The following is a 19,662-nucleotide window of genomic DNA, read 5'->3' as shown; positions in this document are numbered from 1 at the left end:
TGTACTGTAACTTATTATTTGATTGAAAGCATGAAGCTCATAAGCTCATAAGAGAGGCTTGTCAGTGGTCTGTGCAAATAGTTTTTCAAGGAGTTTTTTTTTAATGCATGCCAGATCTCACAGACCTGTGCCTCCTCCAGGATTCATCCCTGTCTGCAGCCTGGGACTTTCCCAGATTGGCCGCATGAACTTGGGCAAAGACGCCAGCACCTTTAAGTACTACACCATGTGTGGCCTGCAGGAGGGCTTTGAGCCTTTTGCTGTCAACATGAACAGAGAGGTCACCATGTGGTTCAGCAAACGCCTTCCCACGTTTGTCAATGTGCCAGAGGACCACGAGCACATTGAGGTGTGCTTAGTCACAGCAGGAACGCATTTTAACATGTTTCTTTCCGTTGTGTTGAAGATTGAAATTCATGCAGGGTGCTTTCTGCATGTCTCTGCTCTCGTTCTTGTGTAGGTGACAAGGATCGATGGCACAGTGGACACCCCACCGTGTCTGAAGGTCACCCATAAGACCTTTGGGACGCAGGCGAGCAACAGCGACATGATCTACTGCCGCCTGAGCATGCCTGTAGAGTTTTATCCAGGTCCCAGGAAAATCACAAACATCAATGAGGTGATCGCTGATGACCAAAAATCCAAGAAAGATGACAGTGGAAAGATAGATTATGGGAGCATTACAAAGGTACAGTTCATCTCACATTGTTTGACTGGCTACAAAATTGCTGTTAAGGTCCTATAGAAGTTGCTCCCTGTTGGGTTTTTAAGACTTATCTCTACTCCTTCAATTGGCATCAACATGTACCTTGATGTTGATTAGGGCTCATGGTCTTGTATGTGTTTCAGTATTTCCATTCAGTGAGAGTGTTTGCAGGCCAGGACCCTGCCTCAGTGTGGGTGGGCTGGGTCACCCCAGACTACCACTACTACAGCAAGAACTTCAATCTCAGCAAAGTCCGCACAGTGACCGTCACTCTGGGGGATGAGCGGGGTCGCGTGCATGAGAGGTCAGCTCTTCATTTGTATTTTTTAAAGATAAGGGTCCTTAAAGACTTATCTCAGGCTGAGCCAAAGTAGCAGTGATGGCAATAACGTTTAGCAAATTCCTCTCCTGAAAGGAGAAAGATGGCAACTTAAGGGTTTTTTGAGTGCCAGACTCGGGGAAGTGTCATGTTTTACCCCCTGCTCTTTTCCCCCTGCCCTGTCTGTGTGTCCAGTGTGAGGAGGAGTAATTGCTACATGGTGTGTGTTGGAGACATAACCAGTGGCTCTTCTGGACGCAATAATATTGATCTGGAAATCGGTTGCCACATTGACCTGGTGTCTGGCCTAGTCTCATTCACTGCCAATGGCAAGGAGCTGCCCACTGTATATCAGGTGCCCTGTCTCCCAAATCTGAACTATCCATATAATAATAACAAGCTAGCCTTGCTGCTGCAACAAGGGGAGCAAATCTAAAACAAACCACAAATATCCAGAAAAAAGTTTGGTATTTGAAAAGATATTTTCAGATCTTCCCACACAAGGGCACCCATTTCATTCTAGAAATTTAGCTCACCCACTAAAAGCTTGTAAACTTTAAGTATTAGGTTGTTTAATGCTAGCTTGCAAGTAAAACTTTTTTTCATTACAGATAATGGGTCAGCCAATTTAACATTAATAAAGCTCTTTGCTGACTCTGATCTTTTGTTTGCTTGAGGCTCCGGTTTCTGATGCTGAGCCAGAGCCAGATTCAGAGTGACACTACAACTGCAGAAAAGACCTCTAATGCATTTATCCCCACTAATGTTCAGAATATTGCCTTGTCAAATGATGCCTTTTGAAAACGTCTTCTTCTACTCTTTTCTTCTTCTCTCTGATGGTGTCATCTGTTAGGTTGAGTCCAACACAAAACTGTTCCCTGCCGTATTTGTTCTGCCCACAAGCCCCAACCTGTTTCAGTTTGAATTTCCAAAGATCCAGGTGGGTCTTTCCTTTCTTGTATTTCTCCCACCTGTCCCAAATTGACTTGAGGCACACTGGGTACATCAATATTTCATTAGGAATAATGAATCTCTGCTCTCCTGCCCCCTGCCCCCAGGACGCCATGCCCCTGTCTTCAGCCATCTTCAAGAGTTTGCAAAGAAACCCAGAGCCCCAGTGCCCACCACGTCTGGATGTGCAGACCATTGCAGCTGTTCTGTGGAGCAGGATGCCCAACTCCTTCCTGTCAGTGGAGGCTGCCCGTGTCAGTGAGAGGCATGGCTGGGTGGTGCAGTGTTTGGAGCCGCTGCAGATGATGGCAGTACACATTCCTGAAGAAAACAGGCATGTGACTTCTCACTTACATAAACGCTTACTCATCAAGACACACATGAATAAAGACACACAGTAATAAAACTATAACATTGTTAAATGTGGAAACGTGCTTACTTTTATACTTATACACAATGGGTCAATGGAATGGGTTAGTGGTTAGTGAAAATGTGATTGTCATCTGTAAAATGAACCTCACTTTCACTGCCTGCTGAGTAGCTTTAGTTTCTAGAGTTCTTTGTTAAATGCAGACTTCCCTATTGGTCCCTAGGTGCATAGACATCATGGAGCTATCAGAGAACGAAGGCCTGCGGCAATTCCACTACCATACCCTCAAGCTCTACTGTGCCTTGTGTGCTCTGGGAAACACTCGTGTGGCCCATGCCCTCTGCAGCCACCTTGACCAATCACAGCTCCTCTACACCATTGACAACCAGTACCTGTCTGGGCAGCTGCGGGAGGGCTTCTATAACATGCTTATCAGCATCCACCTGGAGACAGCCAAGGAGGCACGCCTCATGATGAAGGACGAGTTCATCATCCCCATCACAGACGAGACTTGTGGCATCCGGCTCTTCTGTGATGACAACAAGCGTCACTCACTCCCGGGTGTGGGTCTGAGCACGTCACTCGTGCCCCATCTCAACTTCGCTCCACAGTGCTTCATCAGAACCAAACGGGAGTTCCGCTACAGCCCTGAGATCCCACTGGGCATCCTCAAGGAGAAGGCCATCAGCATGCTCACGGAGGCAGTGCAGGGCGGCGGCACCCACATCCGTGACCCCGTAGGGGGCAGCGTGGAGTACCAGTTTGTTCCCATCCTCAAACTGATCGACACGCTGCTGATCATGGGAGCGTTGAGCAGTGAAGAGGTCCGTCTCATCCTGCTCCTCATCGAGCCCAACGTGTTTGGGGATGGCAAGGAGGAAGAGGTGCAGCCGGCAGCGGTGCAGGAGGTGGTGGAGAAGGAGAAAGAGGAGGCAAGCTGTAATGAGGAGAAGGCTGTAGAGGCAGGGGAGGAAGAGACCAAGGAGCCAAAGCAGCCACCCAAGGGACTTCTGCAGAAGAGCCTGCCGGAGTCTGTCAAACGTCAGGTAAGTGTCAACCTTTCTTTAACCAAAAGAACCCAGGAATACAATGAAATGAATCAGTCATCTAGAGAATCTGAGCTGAGAACCTGCCTAGAGCCTATAGATGTTACAGCATGCTCTGTGTTGGTCACGTCACAGAGTTCTGGTATTAAGTTTTATTTATGCCCAAATGGAGTACTCTGGAAAAATTATTGTATTAGTTGTGTCATTTCACTGTCAGATGTTTGCATGTTGTGCAGATGTGTGAACTACTGCACTATTTCTGCGACTGTGAGCTGAAACAGCGCATCGAGGCCATTGTTGCCTTCTCTGATGGCTTTGTGGCCAAACTGCAGTACAACCAGAAATTCCGCTACAATGAACTCATGCAAGCCCTCAACATGTCTGCCGCTGTCACAGCAAAGAAGACTAAGGAATTCCGTTCTCCTCCCCAAGAGCAGGTAGAGATATTCACTGGTACCAAATATCCTAGGGGAGTCTTTGTTTTACTATCTCAGCTTCTCTTTGTCTCTCATCAGACATTTCACAAAAGCTCTGAATGAGTATTTGAAATTTAAATGGCTTGGCAGAAGATAGTTAATATTAATAATTACTCTAGACATAAATCAACTTTAATTTGACTTCAGAGTCAGAGATAGGGAGAGGCATGGTACTAGCATGAATCTAGCCATTTCTCTATGTAATTTGTGCTTAGCCCAGCTTGCAAAGTGTGTCAAGAATTGACTGTTCCCAGAAGGCTTCTTCTGGGAATTAAAAATGCTTTTAATTACCCTTTCAGATTCATTACCTTACCAGGATCTTTCCCTCTCACAGCCGCTAGAGTCGTCACAAACAATCTCTGACAAAATCCCTTTTATTTTAGCCACATAACATTTATGCTGGTGTCGGAAATAACCTTCACTCATTCCGTATCCAGGGCAACAGAGAGGTCTCTTGCTGCACAGATGCAGCAGACTTCTGTTTGAAAAAATGGTAGCAAAGGTCAGAGTTTTTGTACTCACATTAAGAACAAAAACAAAACCTGATGCCAAAAGCCTTTATTCATTTTGATTATTATTATTAATGTTCACATTTACTACCCACCCACTAGCCCCACGATGGCAGTCTTTTCCTGATAGGAGATGCTCAATCACTGACCTGCTCTTGAGCTCACGCATCCTGTTTACCTGCCAGATTAACATGCTGCTGAACTTCAGTGCTGGGGATGACTGCCCCTGCCCTGAGGAGATCCAAGAAGAGCTTCACACCTTCCACGATGACCTGAGACTGCACTGTGGTAACTGTCACGCTCAGTCACACACATGCACATGCACGCATTCTGTTCTGTTATCTAATGCCTGTGAGTTCACCAGAGTCAGCATGGAGAGAGCTGCAGATCTAAAGTTGTGTGTTTATTCAGGAATTCCCATGGAGGAGGAAGAGGAGGAGCAGGATACATCTATCAAGGGTCGTCTGCTCACCCTCTTATACAAAATCAAAGGGCGTCCACAGAAAACTGAGGAACAACCATCAGAGCAAGAGCAGGCAGCTCCAAGTAAGACCACATCCCACAGTAAAGTGATAAAAACAGAATCTTCACTACATTGTCTTTTATCTGCATCTACATGTAATATATGTTTGGTTGTAATGTTTTTAATGGCCAATTATGAGTAATCAGAATTTATGAAATGATGATTTGGATTTAGCAAAATGTGGCAAAATCTTTTGCTGTTTGTCTAGTCTGAAAAACTTTGTATGGAAATGTATTAAACAAATTATGGCCCATAATTTCTCTTAATAGAGAACTTGTACAAAACCAATGTCTGCAAAATACATCATCTGATACATTCAGTAATCTGACAATGTACCCAGAGGTGCATTTTAAAACTTAGTAATTTTTGCTAAGTGCAAGTAAGAACACCTGAGTCTGTTTAGCTCTTCTGATCCATGCTGAACCACAGCTGTATTTAATACTACAGTCTGAGATACAACCCCCCCCCCCCAAAAAAAAACCAACAACAACAAGTGTGTTTGCTCTAATAGATCACAAAATTAAACCTGCTCTAAGAGCTTAAATATTTTTAGTTTTCAGTTCTATTATAAGAGGCTTGAGAACACTGCACACCTGCCCTGCAGTCTTTTGCTCAGAGCTGGGTATTTTTGGTGTGTAAACAGCCGATTAGGCAGATTTTAATGTTTTAGCAGAGGAAAGCGAAAGACGTGCTTCCCTGCTGAATCGGCACCTCCTGTGGTACATGTCCACTGCAGTGCCAGTCTGGTTTGCCTGTGGTCTGCTTGGAACAAAACAAAATGAACAAGCTAATCTAATGTTGTGTATGGTGCACAAAGGCCACATTATGCTTGGGAGCTCATTTCAGAATAGGGAACACAATTTAAATTAGAATTTGATTTTAGACTAGAATATAAATTGATGTGCAACAGAAACTGTGTAATATTCAGTTCATTCACTGTCTATGATTTAATTCTACGAGAAGCATGCCAGAGAGGCTGGCTTTAAAATGATTAATCTCTGAATTCTAATGGTCTGACATTGGTGGAATAACTAATTCATCTGACATTAAAATCCTACATTATCATGCTCATGCTTGTAATGGCATAATTTTACACTGACTAATGGGTTGGGTAATCAACTAAGATGCATTTCATTGTAAAATTGGACCATAAAATCCCTACAGTGACAGAAACAGACATGTGTCATAAACATGACCAAAAGCATCAGAGCACAATGTCTGTGCCTCTTTGCTCACAAAGACCAGTTCATGGGGCATAGCAAAGTTTCACTGTCCCCTCCGCGCTGTCTCCTTAGCCAACCTGAAGGAGCTGATCTCCCAGACGATGGTGAGCTGGGCGCAGGAGTGTAGCATCCAGGATCCGGAGCTGGTGCGCAGCATGTTCAGCCTGCTGCGCCGGCAGTATGATGGCATCGGCGAGCTCCTGCGCGCCATGCGCAAGAGCTACACCATCAGTGCCAGGTCCGTGCAGGATGCCATCCACCTGCTGGCCTCACTGGGCCAGATTCGCTCATTGCTCAGCGTGCGCATGGGTGAGGAGGAGGGACAGCTCATGATCGATGGACTGGGGTAGGCACAGGATACACTGGGGCATTGGGGGGGGTCGAAGCGCTCTGCTTGCTACCGACTGACTTGGACGTGCTCTGTGTTGTTCTTCCACCTTTCATCTGGCAGGGACATCATGAACAACAAAGTGTTCTATCAGCATCCAAATCTGATGCGTGTTCTGGGCATGCATGAGACCGTCATGCAGGTCATGGTGAACGTACTCGGGGGTGACAAGTCTAAGGTACATTCACTTCTGCATCAGGAGGCCAGGGACTTTGTAAGCTTCAGAAGTGCTTGAAATGTCTGTCAGGTGTTTCCATAAAAGCACCAACACTACCTCAGGGTTGGCGGTGACATTCAGAGATGCTTTTTTCATAATCAGAGAGCATGACGCTGCATGCGCTGGAGATTGTTTGAGCGTTATTGGAAAAGCTCTGCTGCCGTCAGCCCGCCAGGACGAGCAGGCCTGCCTGGGCTTAAAGATGCTGCAGCTGGCAGAATATTATCCCTATTATCTCCTCACCCGAATACTGAATATTTAACACACCAAGCGCACAGGTTCAGGCCTCTTGTGATCAAATAAAAGTACATTATTACATTTTGGACTGCTGCATTTGCCTGCTCTTATTACAGTTTTTATAAGAAGCGTTTCAAAGCCTGGTTTGTTAATAGGGCTATCTCCATATCGCCCTACCAGAGTGGGCATTCATCTTCACTAATGACAAGAATAGAGGTCCTTATTTCTTGTAAGGCATATATCTTAATGAACTATGTGGGCCACTCATCATGAGGCGTCCCTATATCATAAGGCCAGGCTGTCAGGAAAGTCTGTCTGCAATAAAGTTATGAACCTTATCCAAGCCTAACAACTTAATACTCTTAATGACAGAAGGGGTTTAAAGGGGAGGCGGAGGAGGTGGACTCTTTGGCCAGTCCATTTTGGGGTGCACTGGGTGATAGGTCTATGATTTACTGGCACTGACAAACATGTAGTTGCTTTCTGGGGGGGCGGACCCTGGTGTGTCGTTTCTTGTTTCTCCTGGCAGCCTCATTAAGGGGGCTCCTGCATAGGGAACATGGATTCCAGACACATGATACTCACATTTCTCTGGAATTACAACATGTATTGCCTGCACTTATGGTTGAGTCTGTGCCCTTTCATTTCAGTTTGATCTTTCTTCTTCTTTTCACATTTGTGTGTCTGAGGCACAAATGTAGAAAAAGATCTAAAGGTTTTCTTTAAGGGGAGCAGGGTTGTCATATCATTCTGTAACAATGGAGAGCGCTAATATGTGCTATGTGTCAGGCTGATGGAGAGGTAAAGGCACATCTGCCTGCTGATGCATAGGTTAAATGAACATGTTTTTCTGTCTGCAGGAGGTTGCATTCCCTAAAATGGTCGCCAGTTGCTGCCGTTTCCTGTGTTACTTCTGCCGTATCAGCCGTGAGAATCAGAAAGCCATGTTTGAGCACCTGAGCTATCTATTAGAGAACAGCAGCGTGGGACTGGGTAAACACACAAACACACACACACACACACACAGACACAAGACACACACGAACACACACAAAACACACAAATGCAGACAGAGAGAGAGCAAGAGAGACAGACAGAGAGAGAGAGAGAGAGAGAGAAAGAGAGTCACATAGTGTCTGGGTTTTTTAGGAATGCGGTTCAGGTCGAACTGATTGAGTCACAAGGTGCTCTTGTGACTATGAGGAATGGATTGGGCAGCTGTGACTGCCTGACTCTGTGGGAGTCTCACCCCACCACCAGTCTCCACATCTTAGCATTTTAATGCTCAGCTAAGAGTGAACTGTACCCTTTATTAAACCTTATCACCCATCCAGTTACCTGCTAGCAGTCTGGCAGACACCCAAATCATTACCATAAGCTCTGAAACAGCGTTGAAGCTCTGCATCTACACAGCTAGTGCATGACATGCATTCAATACTAGAAACAGCTCCTACATAAATATTAGTTGATGAAGAAATATCAGTATTACTGGTAATGTGATGCTGGATTGCAGAATGAATGCATCAAAAGGATTTTTCCTTCATTTATTTTCATTGTCATATTTCATCCATGATTTTAATGTCACAAGAGGATGTTTGACAAAAGATGTAGTCTTCATTCCAAATTCATCAAATATCTTCTGAGTTCCTATACATAGTAAGGCCTTGTCTCGATTCACGCCCTAAGCACTAAAGTCCTCCTGAAGCATACACTTTAATGACATTGTTGAAGGGCGAGTAAAAGGGGTGGAACCGTTGGAGGTGTCAGAGGGTTGAGAAATACATCCCCTCACATCCCTTCACCTGTATACGTCATGGCGGCTGAGCTGCGATGCATTGTATTTTGCCACCATGCTTGCTGCATGTTTTTGTTGTGCTTTTTGGCTCTTCCTATAACGACACGGATACACTTGACCCATTTGACTGTGATTGTTCTGATGTGCTGTCTGTACATCTTCTAGGCTTTTAAGTTTAGCCTTAATATTACATGCATATTACATGAAAACAGGCTCATTCTCCATGCTTAAAAAGCAAAAACACCAGATAGCAAGTTGTTTGCTATATACATTAATATGCCATACATTTACATACATAACCAGACATGAGAAGAACATCATAAGGAAACAGCTTGTTATATGGAAATATAATAATCTCTAGATGACTGGTTCCGAAGATTGTCCTGTCCCTTTATCAAGTACATATTGCATCTGGTTGATATAATATATAGTGCTTGTAACTTTAAAAATATTACCCCCAAAAAATGATCATGATCATGTCAGTTCCTGTCATGCAAGCATGACAAGTTTGCTTGAATGTCAGTGACATGCTATACTGAACATAGCAGTCACCGGTAGCAGCCAGAAACAGTTCAGAATACAGTACTGATTTAGTACAGTATTCTAGCAGCAAGGAGGAAGAATGTGCAGAAGTGCAAAAGGAGTGTGTATTATGTGTGTGTGAAGTTTGACTTCAACAATTTTTCCGATACTAAAAATGTGTGTGTGTATATGGATGGATATGTATGTGTGTTTGTGTGTGTGTGTGTGTGTGTGTGTGTGTGTGTGTGTGTGTGTGTGTGTGTTTGTATGTATGTATGTATGTAAGTGTGTGTGTATGTGTGTGTATGTGATTGTGTATACGTGTGTGTGTGTGTGTGTGTGTGTACGCGCATGAATGTGTATAAGCATATGTGTATGTGTGTGTATAGAAGTGTCCATTTGTTTGGAATCAGAATTAGCCACATTTCAGAAGTCTGATGGCTTCTGGGAAGAAGCTGTTGCACAGTATAGAAGTGAGGGACCGAATGCTGCGGTACCTTTTTCCAGATGGCAAAAAGGTGAACAGTTTATTTGAGGGGTATGTGGGGTATTCCACAATGCTGGTGGCTTTGCGGATGCAACATATTGTGTAGATGTCTGATAGAGTAGATGTGATAGAGGGAAAAGAGATCTCTTGATCTTCTCAGCTGTTCACGCTATTCTCTGAAGGGTCTTGTGATCAAAGACGGTGCAGTTCCCAAACCAGGTAGTGATGCAGCTGCTCAGGATACTCTCTATAGTACCTCTATAGAAGATAGTGAGGATGGGTGATGGGTTTTTCTCAGCTTCCAAAGGAAGTAGAGATGTTGCTGGGCTTTCTTGGTAATGGAACTGGTGTTCAGGGTCCAGGTGAAGTTCTCTGCTAAGTGAACACCAAGGAACTTGGTGTTCTTGACGGTCTCCACTGAGGAGCCGTTGATGGTAAGTGGGGAGTGATCTCTCCATGCTCTCCTGAAGTCAACATCTCTTTTGTTTTGTCAACATTCAGATGCAGGTTGTTAACCTTGCACCAGCACACCAGTTCTTGCACCTCCTCTCTGTATGCTGACTCGTCGTCCTCACTGATGAGACCCACCACAGTCGTGTCATCAGTAAGCTTGAAGATGTAAATCAAAATGTGCATTGTTGCACAGTCATGAGTCAGCAATGTGAACAGTAGAGGGCTGAGTACGCTGCCCTTGGGAGCACCAGTACTCAGTGTGGTCGTGTTGGAAGTGCTGCTCCTGATCCAGACTGATTGAGGTCTACCAGTCAAGAAATCCAGGATCCAGTTGCAGAGGGAGGTGTTCAAGCCCAGTAAGCTCAACTTTCCAATTAGGTGCTGAGGAACGATGGTGTTGAATGCTGAACTAAAGTCTATGAACAGCATTCTTATGTAGGTGCCCTTTTTATCCAGATGTGTGAGTGGCAGATGAAGTGTGATAGAGATGGCATCATCCATAGAGTAATTAGAGCGGTACGTGAACTGCAGGGGGTCCAGAGAAGGGGGAAGCTGGGTCTTGACGTGTATCATGACGAGTCTCTCGAAGCACTTCATGATAATGCATGTGAGTGTGACGGGACGGTAGTTATTGAGACCGTGGATGTCTTTGGCACAGGGACGATGGTGGTAGTCTTGAAGCATATTGGGACAACGGTGCAACTCAGAGAGATATTAAAGACATCTGTCAGGACATCTGCAAGCTGGTCAGCACATTCTCTGAGCACACAACCTGGAATGTTGTCTGGTCCAGCAGCTTTCCGTGGGTTAAGTCCACGCAGAGTTCGCCTCACCTCAGCCACAGTCAGGCACAGCACCTGGTCATTTTGCGGAGGGATGAACCTTTCTGCTGCAACATTGTTCTGTGCTTCAAACTGTGCTTAGAAGTCATTTAGAGCGTCTGGGAGGGAGGCATCACTATTACAGGAAGGTGATGTTTTCCTGTAGTTTGTAACTGCCTGAATGCTCTCACACATGCGCTGTATGTCACCGGTGTCTTTGAAGCGTCTATGGATCTTCTGTGCATGTGCACGCTTTGCCTCCCTGATCGCCCGTGACATTTTGGCTCTCGCTTTTCTAAGAGCCTCTTTGTCGCCTGCTCTGAAGGCTGAGTCACGGGTCCTCAATAGCATGCACACCTCAGCAGTCATCCATGGCTTCTACCTGGCTTATATATGTTAATATCACTACGGCAAGTTAAACAGTGTTTTAACTTCAGTATTTTCATATACATGATCCTTAAAACCATGTTAATATTGATAAAGAAAAAAAAATATTCCACTTACTCTTAAAGTTTCTTTTTCTTCATATTTTAATCTGTATTTGGTTGGTTTGTGTGAGGAATATCATGGGATCAGTGGATCATGGGTAATTTCCTTCACGAAAGTGTGGTCTGATGCTCATAAGAGGTGCTGGCCTTGCACACCTAAGTGGGCACATGCAAAAGAGAGGTGCGAGGGTGTAAATGTGAGTAATGGGACAGGGCCGACACGTGTGCAGGCTCACACTTATGGAAGTAGTCACCGCTTGGTCAATGTTGTTTTTAGAATATGAGGAAAAGACTGCCCTCTACTGGTGAATGAACCTTAAAGCAGCGCAGAAAGTGTAAGCCAAACTGGTTTGTCCTTTTCAAAGCTTGTCCGGCCATGAGGGGCTCGACTCCACTGGACGTGGCTGCTTCGTCAGTGATGGACAACAATAGTCTGGCCCTGGCTTTAGAGGAGCCAGACCTGGAAAAGGTAATGTACAGCATCATATAAATGCATCAAATAGTATATAACACCATTTTAAAGACCTAGACAAACTATTTACCTTAATGATTTAAAACCTGGTGAAGAGCATGTAGAATTCCCAAATAACCTAATGACATTGGTGTTGCTGTTCCCACAATTAAAGATATCAAAATGTGTGTGTTAATTTAAAGGGCCTCTATCATGGGAAACTGAATTTCCCTTGCTTTACTGAAATAATTTTCAAAACACACTGTTTACTTCCCTAGTACAGAGAGTGCAGTGGATTCAAATCTGCAAAAGCAGCCTGTTTTGAAATCACTGTTTCTATGCTGTCAAGAGAACAAAGTCATTTACATATCTACACCTACTTACATTGTGATTCTCAGACATGTTTCAGCTCTGCGTGCTTTTTTAATGAGGCACAATACAGAGCAACAAATCAGAACAGAGAACATTTGCCTTATATCCGTCTTAAGGGAGCAATAACAGAAGGATCCTGTTTAATTCTAAGGACTAATGAGAGGTTGGAATATGGTTGTGTAAAAAATATTATGGCTGTTTTTGGAACATGAACCCACACAAACATTATAAGTGGACATCAAGGAAAACATAAAATAAAAGAAAAATATAGGATATGAGCAGTTTACATTTTATGACTGTTTGCCTGTCCAGGTAGTGACATACTTGGCTGGTTGTGGACTGCAGAGCTGCCCGATGCTGATAGTCAAAGGATACCCTGACATCGGATGGAACCCCATCGAAGGAGAGCGCTATCTGTCCTTCCTCCGATTTGCTGTCTTTGTCAATGGTGTGTCCCCGTCCCCCCTTCACAGTCCAGCTTAGCTCATGCCAATTGGCCACCTTTAATGTTGCCCCTTGTCTAAACATCCAGACCAGCTCCCTGATTGTCTGCCGTGGTATCCTCAGGTGAGAGTGTGGAGGAGAACGCCAATGTGGTGGTAAAACTGCTCATCAGGCGTCCCGAGTGCTTCGGCCCAGCTCTGAGAGGAGAGGGGGGCCAGGGCCTACTGGCTGCCATGCAGGAGGCTATTAAAATCTCTGAGGATCCCACCCTGGACCTGCCCAGCCTTCCTGAGGGAGGAGTATCTGCGTAAGACCCAGGATGACCTCTCTCCTAACTCCCTCATTTCTTCATGGAATGTGCACTATTTTCTGTTGATGGTCTTCTTTTTATTTACTGCTAGCCATAAAGGCACATTTAACTAAGGCTAATCAAACAGGGTGCCAGAGGCTGGTCTATAGAGTTATGGTCTTTAGAGTTCTGATTTGATGTTATGTAATTCTTGATGCAGTCTCACTGACCTCTCAGTGAAGGTTGTCGGAGTGATTTTGGCTGTGATTGACTGTTCATGTTGTGTGTGTGATTGTGTGTGTGTGTGTGTGTGTGTGTGTGTGTGTGTGTGTATGTGTGAGACAGGGCTGGAGAGGAAGGTGAGGAGGAGGAGATGGCACACATGGGCAACTCCATTATGTCCTTCTACTCAGCTCTCATTGACCTGCTGGGACGATGCGCCCCAGAGATGCATGTGGGTGCACCACGCTGAACAGGCTTCGGCACATCTGCTTCTGTAGCACACTGTTTTAGTGAAAACCTACTGCTGCCTGCTATGTTTCCACAACTGGTGATCAAAAATCTGTTTGTGCACAAACCTTGTGTATCATTGACATTTCCCAGTTAATCAACGCAGGGAAGGGTGAAGCTCTGCGTATCCGTGCCATTCTACGCTCTCTGGTGCCCACCAAAGACCTGGTGGGCATCATCAGCATACCTCTCAAACTGCCAGTGGTCAACAAAGGTTAGGTCTCTTTCATAAGCATCTTCCACATACTGACTGCACCAATGCTTTACATACACCTTACAACATATTTCTTACTGATATTGCATCAGCTACCTTTTTCCCCCATGTGTATAATATTTTCCTGTTCTTTTATGTCTGCCTCCCCTCCTGTGGTGCCCGATCACTCGCTTTGCTCTCCAGATGGCAGCGTGACGGAGCCAGACATGAATGCTAGCTTCTGTCCCGAGCACAAGGCGCCTATGGTGCTCTTCCTGGACCGCGTCTATGGTATCGAGGACCAAAGCTTCCTGTTGAACCTGCTGGAGGTGGGCTTCCTGCCTGACCTGCGTGCCTCCGCCTCGTTGGACACGGTGAGTGGCTACATGGTGATGGGGGCGCAGGCTCCGTGGTGATGGGAAGCTGACTCCGTGGTGACGGGGTGCTGGTCAGTGATGACGGGGTGCTGGCTCTGCGGTGACCATTGCTTATGTTTGTGTTTTCAATACTTTGGAAGTGTTGCATTACTCCGGGGCACAAGATGTTTCAGCTGGCTGGGCACTTCCAGATGCCTTCCACTACCTGCTAACTGCTTCTGTTTAAGTGGTGACAGACATGCTTGGCTTCTGTCCAGCTGGTGCTGCTTCATAAACACCACACACACATAAATATACCCGAGCGCAGGCACATGCTATCACGCTCACAAACATTCTACTCATACTTAAAAAGAGTCATATTTAATCTAAAACTGGTCTGACACTTTGCCTGTTTCCTGACACTTTGCCAGCTATTTCCTGGTGACATCAAATATACAGTAGGTAAAAAAAAGAATGCATAGAGAGTCAAAATGATAACAAATTACCATACTCTGCAAGTATGTAGTTATAGATGCTACAGGCAGATTGCATTTAAGCTTAAATAAGAGAACAAATGCCTTAAATATTGGTATTTGGAGCAAATTGGTAATAATGTTTGTTTTTTGGCCTTTGACCACTAGGAGGTGCTAAGCACCACAGAGACAGCCCTGGCCATGAACCGGTACATTGGCTCAGCTGTGCTCCCACTGCTGACCCGCTGCGCCTCTCTCTTCACCCATACTGAGCACTATGCCATGCTCGTGGACTCCACCCTCCACACTATCTACAGGCTGTCCAAGGGCCGTTCGCTTACCAAGGCCCAGAGGGACTCCATCGAGGAGTGCTTGCTTGCCATCTGCAGGTAAGGACCGTGCCTCGATTTGGCCACTGTTCCACCGCTCGTCCAGGAAGTGTGCCTCACCCTCACCGCTCTTCTCCTCAGGCACCTGCGGCCCTCCATGCTCCAGCAACTCCTGCGTCGCCTGGTCTTTGATGTGCCACAGCTCACAGAGTACTGCAAAATGCCCATCAAGGTGAGCTGGCATCACTTATTACTCTACATTAGAGTTCCCTCTTCACTGATGAACTAATATGTGATAGTAATGCTAATAAATTATCATAAATCTTAAAAATATTAAATGAATACTATAACACATTAATTGTAACAAAGCCCTTAATTAATCACTTAACTGAAGCTCTTAATAATTGAAAATTGTGAGCATTTATTTATAAGATATATGTTTATTTCTTCTGTATTGCTAACATACACTTCTTAGTTCTGTGGTCCACATCCCTCCTAAATGGGAGGATGATGGGAACATTAATCTGCCATTATCCCAATAGACAGCTTCAGAACTGTAACAAGTGTTGAAGGGCTCAGTGCCAGATGAAAAGTATTAATGACCTCTCCTGATACCTATGCGCACCACACACATACACACACTTACACACACACAGACATGCACACGCATACTCCTAGTGCTTGTGGCTTTCAAATCAGCCAATACAACTGTCGGCATGAATCCGTAATCTGTCACCTCAGATCCAGTCATGATTCTTTGTGCAGTAGGTGAGAACATATCACTATCCTCTTGTCATCTCAGATGTTAATATGTAACAGTGACAAACTGAAGATCCAGAAATTACCCTCAATGACCCCTTTGGTCCAGCGTAAGGCTAGACTGAAATAATTGTATTAATTTCTGTGCTCAGATGATCCTATAATGTTTTAAAGATAAATTGTACTGTTCATAAGACACAAACTTCTATGCTGGTTAATCGATGCATTTTCTTGTTATTGCAGCTTTTGACCAATCACTATGAGCAGAATTGGAAATATTACTGCCTGCCTTCAGGCCTGGGCAGCTATGGCATGGCCTCTGAGGAGGAGCTCCACCTCACAAAAAAACTTTTCTGGGGCCTTTTCGACGCACTCTCTCAGAAGGTACTACATATCTCATTTGCTGCTCCTAATCTAGACCTGCATAATGATCTCTGCTGCACTGAATTACAGGCCGAGTGAGAGTGGATTTTGCCCTTGTCCACTTTCATCTGAGATGGTCTCATTTAGTTGAAAGCTGAGAATCTGGCCAGAAGTTGAACAGGAAGCAAAGAAACATTTACGAGCTCAAAGAATTCATATCCCTTCAAAGAGTCTATGACCTCTCCCACCCACAACCTAAGCGTCGCTGACCTTCTATCACTTATATCCCTTCACATGACCCTGCAGAGCTGGGCAGCACAGTTCCTGTCCTCACACTATACCTCTTTCTGTCCTCTGTCTGGCAGAAATATGATGCAGAGCTGTTCAAGATGGCCATGCCTTGCCTGAGTGCCATAGCTGGAGCCCTCCCACCTGACTATGTAGACATGAGTCCAGGCTCTACTCTGGTTAAGCAGGTCTCTGTGGACGCTGAGGGCAACTTTGACCCCAAGCCCATCAGCACAGCCAAGTATGCACCAAGCAGGGGCCATCATAATGACAGATAACCATATAGAGAGACATACAGATATTTGTCATGAATTTTACATGAGTTTCCAACTAATATTTTCAGCATCTCCCTGCCTGAAAAACTGGATTACATTTCTAACAAGTATGCTGAGCACTGCCACGAGAAATGGTCACAAGAAAAGGTAAGTCGATTTGAAAACCAGTGACTATACACTGTCATATTTTACATTTGAGCATTTCCATTTTACAACTGGGGATTTGCATGGATGCATGCTCATTCCTGGGACATTGGTGAAAATACGTTGTCTCTGGACAGCTTGCACTAGGCTGGACAGCAGGGGAGAAGGTGGATGACCAAGCCAAAACCCACCCTCTACTGAAACCGTACAAAGCACTCAGTGAAAAGGTACCATGTGTTGCTGAAAGCTTCACCAGTCATTTGCAGGGTTGATGCCCCACTAATCCCTAGTAATCCATCTGTTGAATCCTGCCCAGGAAAGGGAGACCTACCGATACCCGATCAAGGAGTCCCTGAAGAGCATGCTGGCATTAGGCTGGAACATTGAGAGGACCAAAGAGGGAGAGGCCATGTTCCATCAGCGGGAGACAGAGAAACAGCACAAGATCTCAGAGTCTTCGCAGGTAAGCAGTTGTAGTCAAGACACAAGGCCATAAAACAAAACCAAACAAGACAATTTTAGCTATGTTAAAATAAACAACTTTAATTGTGTTCTTAAATATGTTACATATGCTTTTTCCCCAGGGAGATGGATTTACTCCAACTCCTGTGGATTTAGATAACGTAATCCTCTCGAGAGAGTTACAGGTACTATAGTTATTATTAATTTGTATTATTATGACATGGAGATATATGGAGATATCACAATATTATCTCTATATTATTATTATAATGTTATGGCAATATATGGAGGTATCACAAACTGACCTGTAGTATCTTGCGTAGGGCATGGTAGAGATTGTAGCAGAGAATTACCACAATATTTGGGCAAAGAAGAAGAAACTGGAACTAAATAGCAAAGGTAATCCTGTTTTCCAGGGGACATGCAGTGTGTGATATTTCACAGTTAGCTACATAAGCTGTGTTTTTTATTCACAGGAGGTGGAACTCACCCACTGCTGGTGCCATATGACACTCTGACAGCTAAAGAAAAGTTCAGAGACCGGGAGAAGGCTCAGGAGCTCTTTAAATTTCTGCAACTCAATGGATATGCAATAAGAAGGTATGTGTCTCTGTAAGCCTTTTAAGTGTCCCTCTGCACTCACACGACGACAGCACATAAAAGTCCTATGTATGATTCTGCATGTTCACATAGAATGTTGCTAAAGTTTACGTAACGGCAACATAGGTTTCACCTCACTGATACAACATTTCTATAAGCTGAGTCCCCCATGGATGATTTTCTGTGTGTTTGCCAGAGGACTGAAGGATATGGAACAGGATTCCTCGTCTATGGAAAAGAGGATTGCCTACAAGTTCCTTAAGCGGCTGCTAGGTTATGTAGATTCTGCCCAGGAATTCATAGCCCATCTTGGTGAGTTAATATACAGATGATCTATAAACACCTACAAAGAATGAGACTGTGATAGAAAATGAGTGAGATTCATAGGTACAGAATTAGCACAGGTTCAGAATACCAAAATAAATCATTAATGAAAATTTAAAAGAAAAGTTCTTATTTGAGCCTTTATCTCTGCAAAACATTTTACAGAGGCGATGGCAACCAGTGGGAAAACAGACAAATCTCCTCATGAACAAGAGATTAAGTTCTTTGCAAAGGTAGGGCTAAATGTCTACCATACCTGAAGGTTAAAGTATAGGGCCAGTTTCCTCACACACCCCAGTAAATATCTTATGTTCCAAGCCAATGTTTATGCCCATAGTAAAAACAATTCATTTCACATGCTGTAAGTAATATACTGGTCTCCCTGTTCTGGTTCACCTTGCACTGTAGGTCCTGCTGCCTTTGATTGATCAGTACTTTAAGAACCACTGCCTGTACTTCCTGTCCTCTCCCAGTATTAACCTGAGCAGCAGTGGGTATGCCTCCAACAAAGAGAAGGAGATGATTACCAGGTTTGTCCTCTAATGGCACATGTGCTTATAATTGGACTATGTTAGTTACATAATGTCATTTAAATCATGTAAACCCCTTGGAGGTCAGAATGTATTGAAGAATTTGTGAATATTGTTCCCATTCCATTACTACATTTGAACCTCTTTTTTTTTTTACAGTCTCTTCTGTAAGTTGGCCTCTCTTGTCAGACACAGAATTTCTCTCTTTGGTAAGGATGTTTACAGTTGGATTTTCTTTTTTTTTGTCTGCTTTGTATGGCCAAGTTAGATTTTGGGAACTATAACTTTAACAATACCAATCTCCCAGGGAGTGACTCTGCCACAATGGTGAGCTGTCTACACATCTTGGCACATTCACTGGACTTCAGGTAGGAGCAAATTCATATGAATGTACTGCATCTATGGCCCATTTACATGAAGGAAGTTTTGCTTTGATATAATAATTGGACTCTGATACATTAGATAGTGGGGATGTTGTGTTCTACTATTAAACAGAAAAGCCACTCAATATGTGTCTTGTGAGATCTGCTAGAGGCATAAAAATGATTGGAAATTGTCATTCTTTCTTGGCTGTGTCATTGTAATCACAGTGAATTGTAGCCACAAATATTAATATGGTAAGTTTCTTAAGTATAATTTGAATCATAAATCATTGGACCCCTACACAGGACAGTGATGAAGTCTGGCTCAGAGCTCGTGAAGGCTGGAGTCAGGACATTCTTTGAGAATGCAGCAGAAGACCTGGAGAAGACCGTGGAGAACCTGAAGTTGGGCAAATTGGGCCAGTCGCGCACACAGATGAAAGGAGTAGCTCAGATCATCAACTACACCTCAGTGGCCCTGCTTCCCATTCTTACAGCTCTCTTCCAGCACATCACCCAGCACCAGTTTGGGGTGGACCTGCTGCGTGAGTACACAGCACTGCTGGCTTGACTGATATATCACACACCCAATCAGCACCAGTTTGAA

At 44.4% G+C, this 19,662-nt stretch overlaps 1 protein-coding gene across 2 annotated transcripts in view; it reads left to right on the top strand.

The window, feature by feature from the left end:
- ryr3 (ryanodine receptor 3) overlaps nt 1-19,662 on the top strand; it is a 70,626-nt gene that overhangs the window by 32,754 nt on the left and 18,210 nt on the right. For both annotated transcript variants that reach the window (XM_026998958.2, XM_026998959.2), the window contains exons 29-63: nt 141-349; nt 461-688; nt 850-1,010; nt 1,221-1,380; nt 1,879-1,965; nt 2,084-2,310; nt 2,570-3,392; nt 3,629-3,829; nt 4,563-4,665; nt 4,789-4,923; nt 6,196-6,469; nt 6,575-6,689; nt 7,826-7,958; nt 11,897-12,000; nt 12,667-12,802; nt 12,922-13,105; nt 13,433-13,541; nt 13,691-13,811; nt 13,995-14,164; nt 14,788-15,008; nt 15,090-15,180; nt 15,951-16,091; nt 16,436-16,599; nt 16,702-16,780; nt 16,915-17,004; nt 17,094-17,240; nt 17,362-17,424; nt 17,563-17,638; nt 17,716-17,839; nt 18,036-18,151; nt 18,329-18,396; nt 18,572-18,693; nt 18,853-18,902; nt 19,001-19,061; nt 19,362-19,600. In XM_026998958.2, coding sequence (XP_026854759.2) covers nt 141-349; nt 461-688; nt 850-1,010; nt 1,221-1,380; nt 1,879-1,965; nt 2,084-2,310; nt 2,570-3,392; nt 3,629-3,829; nt 4,563-4,665; nt 4,789-4,923; nt 6,196-6,469; nt 6,575-6,689; nt 7,826-7,958; nt 11,897-12,000; nt 12,667-12,802; nt 12,922-13,105; nt 13,433-13,541; nt 13,691-13,811; nt 13,995-14,164; nt 14,788-15,008; nt 15,090-15,180; nt 15,951-16,091; nt 16,436-16,599; nt 16,702-16,780; nt 16,915-17,004; nt 17,094-17,240; nt 17,362-17,424; nt 17,563-17,638; nt 17,716-17,839; nt 18,036-18,151; nt 18,329-18,396; nt 18,572-18,693; nt 18,853-18,902; nt 19,001-19,061; nt 19,362-19,600 — 5,532 coding nt within the window. The remainder of the gene's footprint in view (nt 1-140; nt 350-460; nt 689-849; nt 1,011-1,220; nt 1,381-1,878; nt 1,966-2,083; nt 2,311-2,569; nt 3,393-3,628; nt 3,830-4,562; nt 4,666-4,788; nt 4,924-6,195; nt 6,470-6,574; nt 6,690-7,825; nt 7,959-11,896; nt 12,001-12,666; nt 12,803-12,921; nt 13,106-13,432; nt 13,542-13,690; nt 13,812-13,994; nt 14,165-14,787; nt 15,009-15,089; nt 15,181-15,950; nt 16,092-16,435; nt 16,600-16,701; nt 16,781-16,914; nt 17,005-17,093; nt 17,241-17,361; nt 17,425-17,562; nt 17,639-17,715; nt 17,840-18,035; nt 18,152-18,328; nt 18,397-18,571; nt 18,694-18,852; nt 18,903-19,000; nt 19,062-19,361; nt 19,601-19,662) is intronic.

Source organism: Electrophorus electricus, chromosome 3 (genome assembly GCF_013358815.1).
Source record: "Electrophorus electricus isolate fEleEle1 chromosome 3, fEleEle1.pri, whole genome shotgun sequence".
Taxonomy (NCBI): domain Eukaryota; kingdom Metazoa; phylum Chordata; class Actinopteri; order Gymnotiformes; family Gymnotidae; genus Electrophorus; species Electrophorus electricus.
Note: the sequence above shows the minus strand (reverse complement) of the source record. Positions and strands in the feature narration are given on the sequence as shown.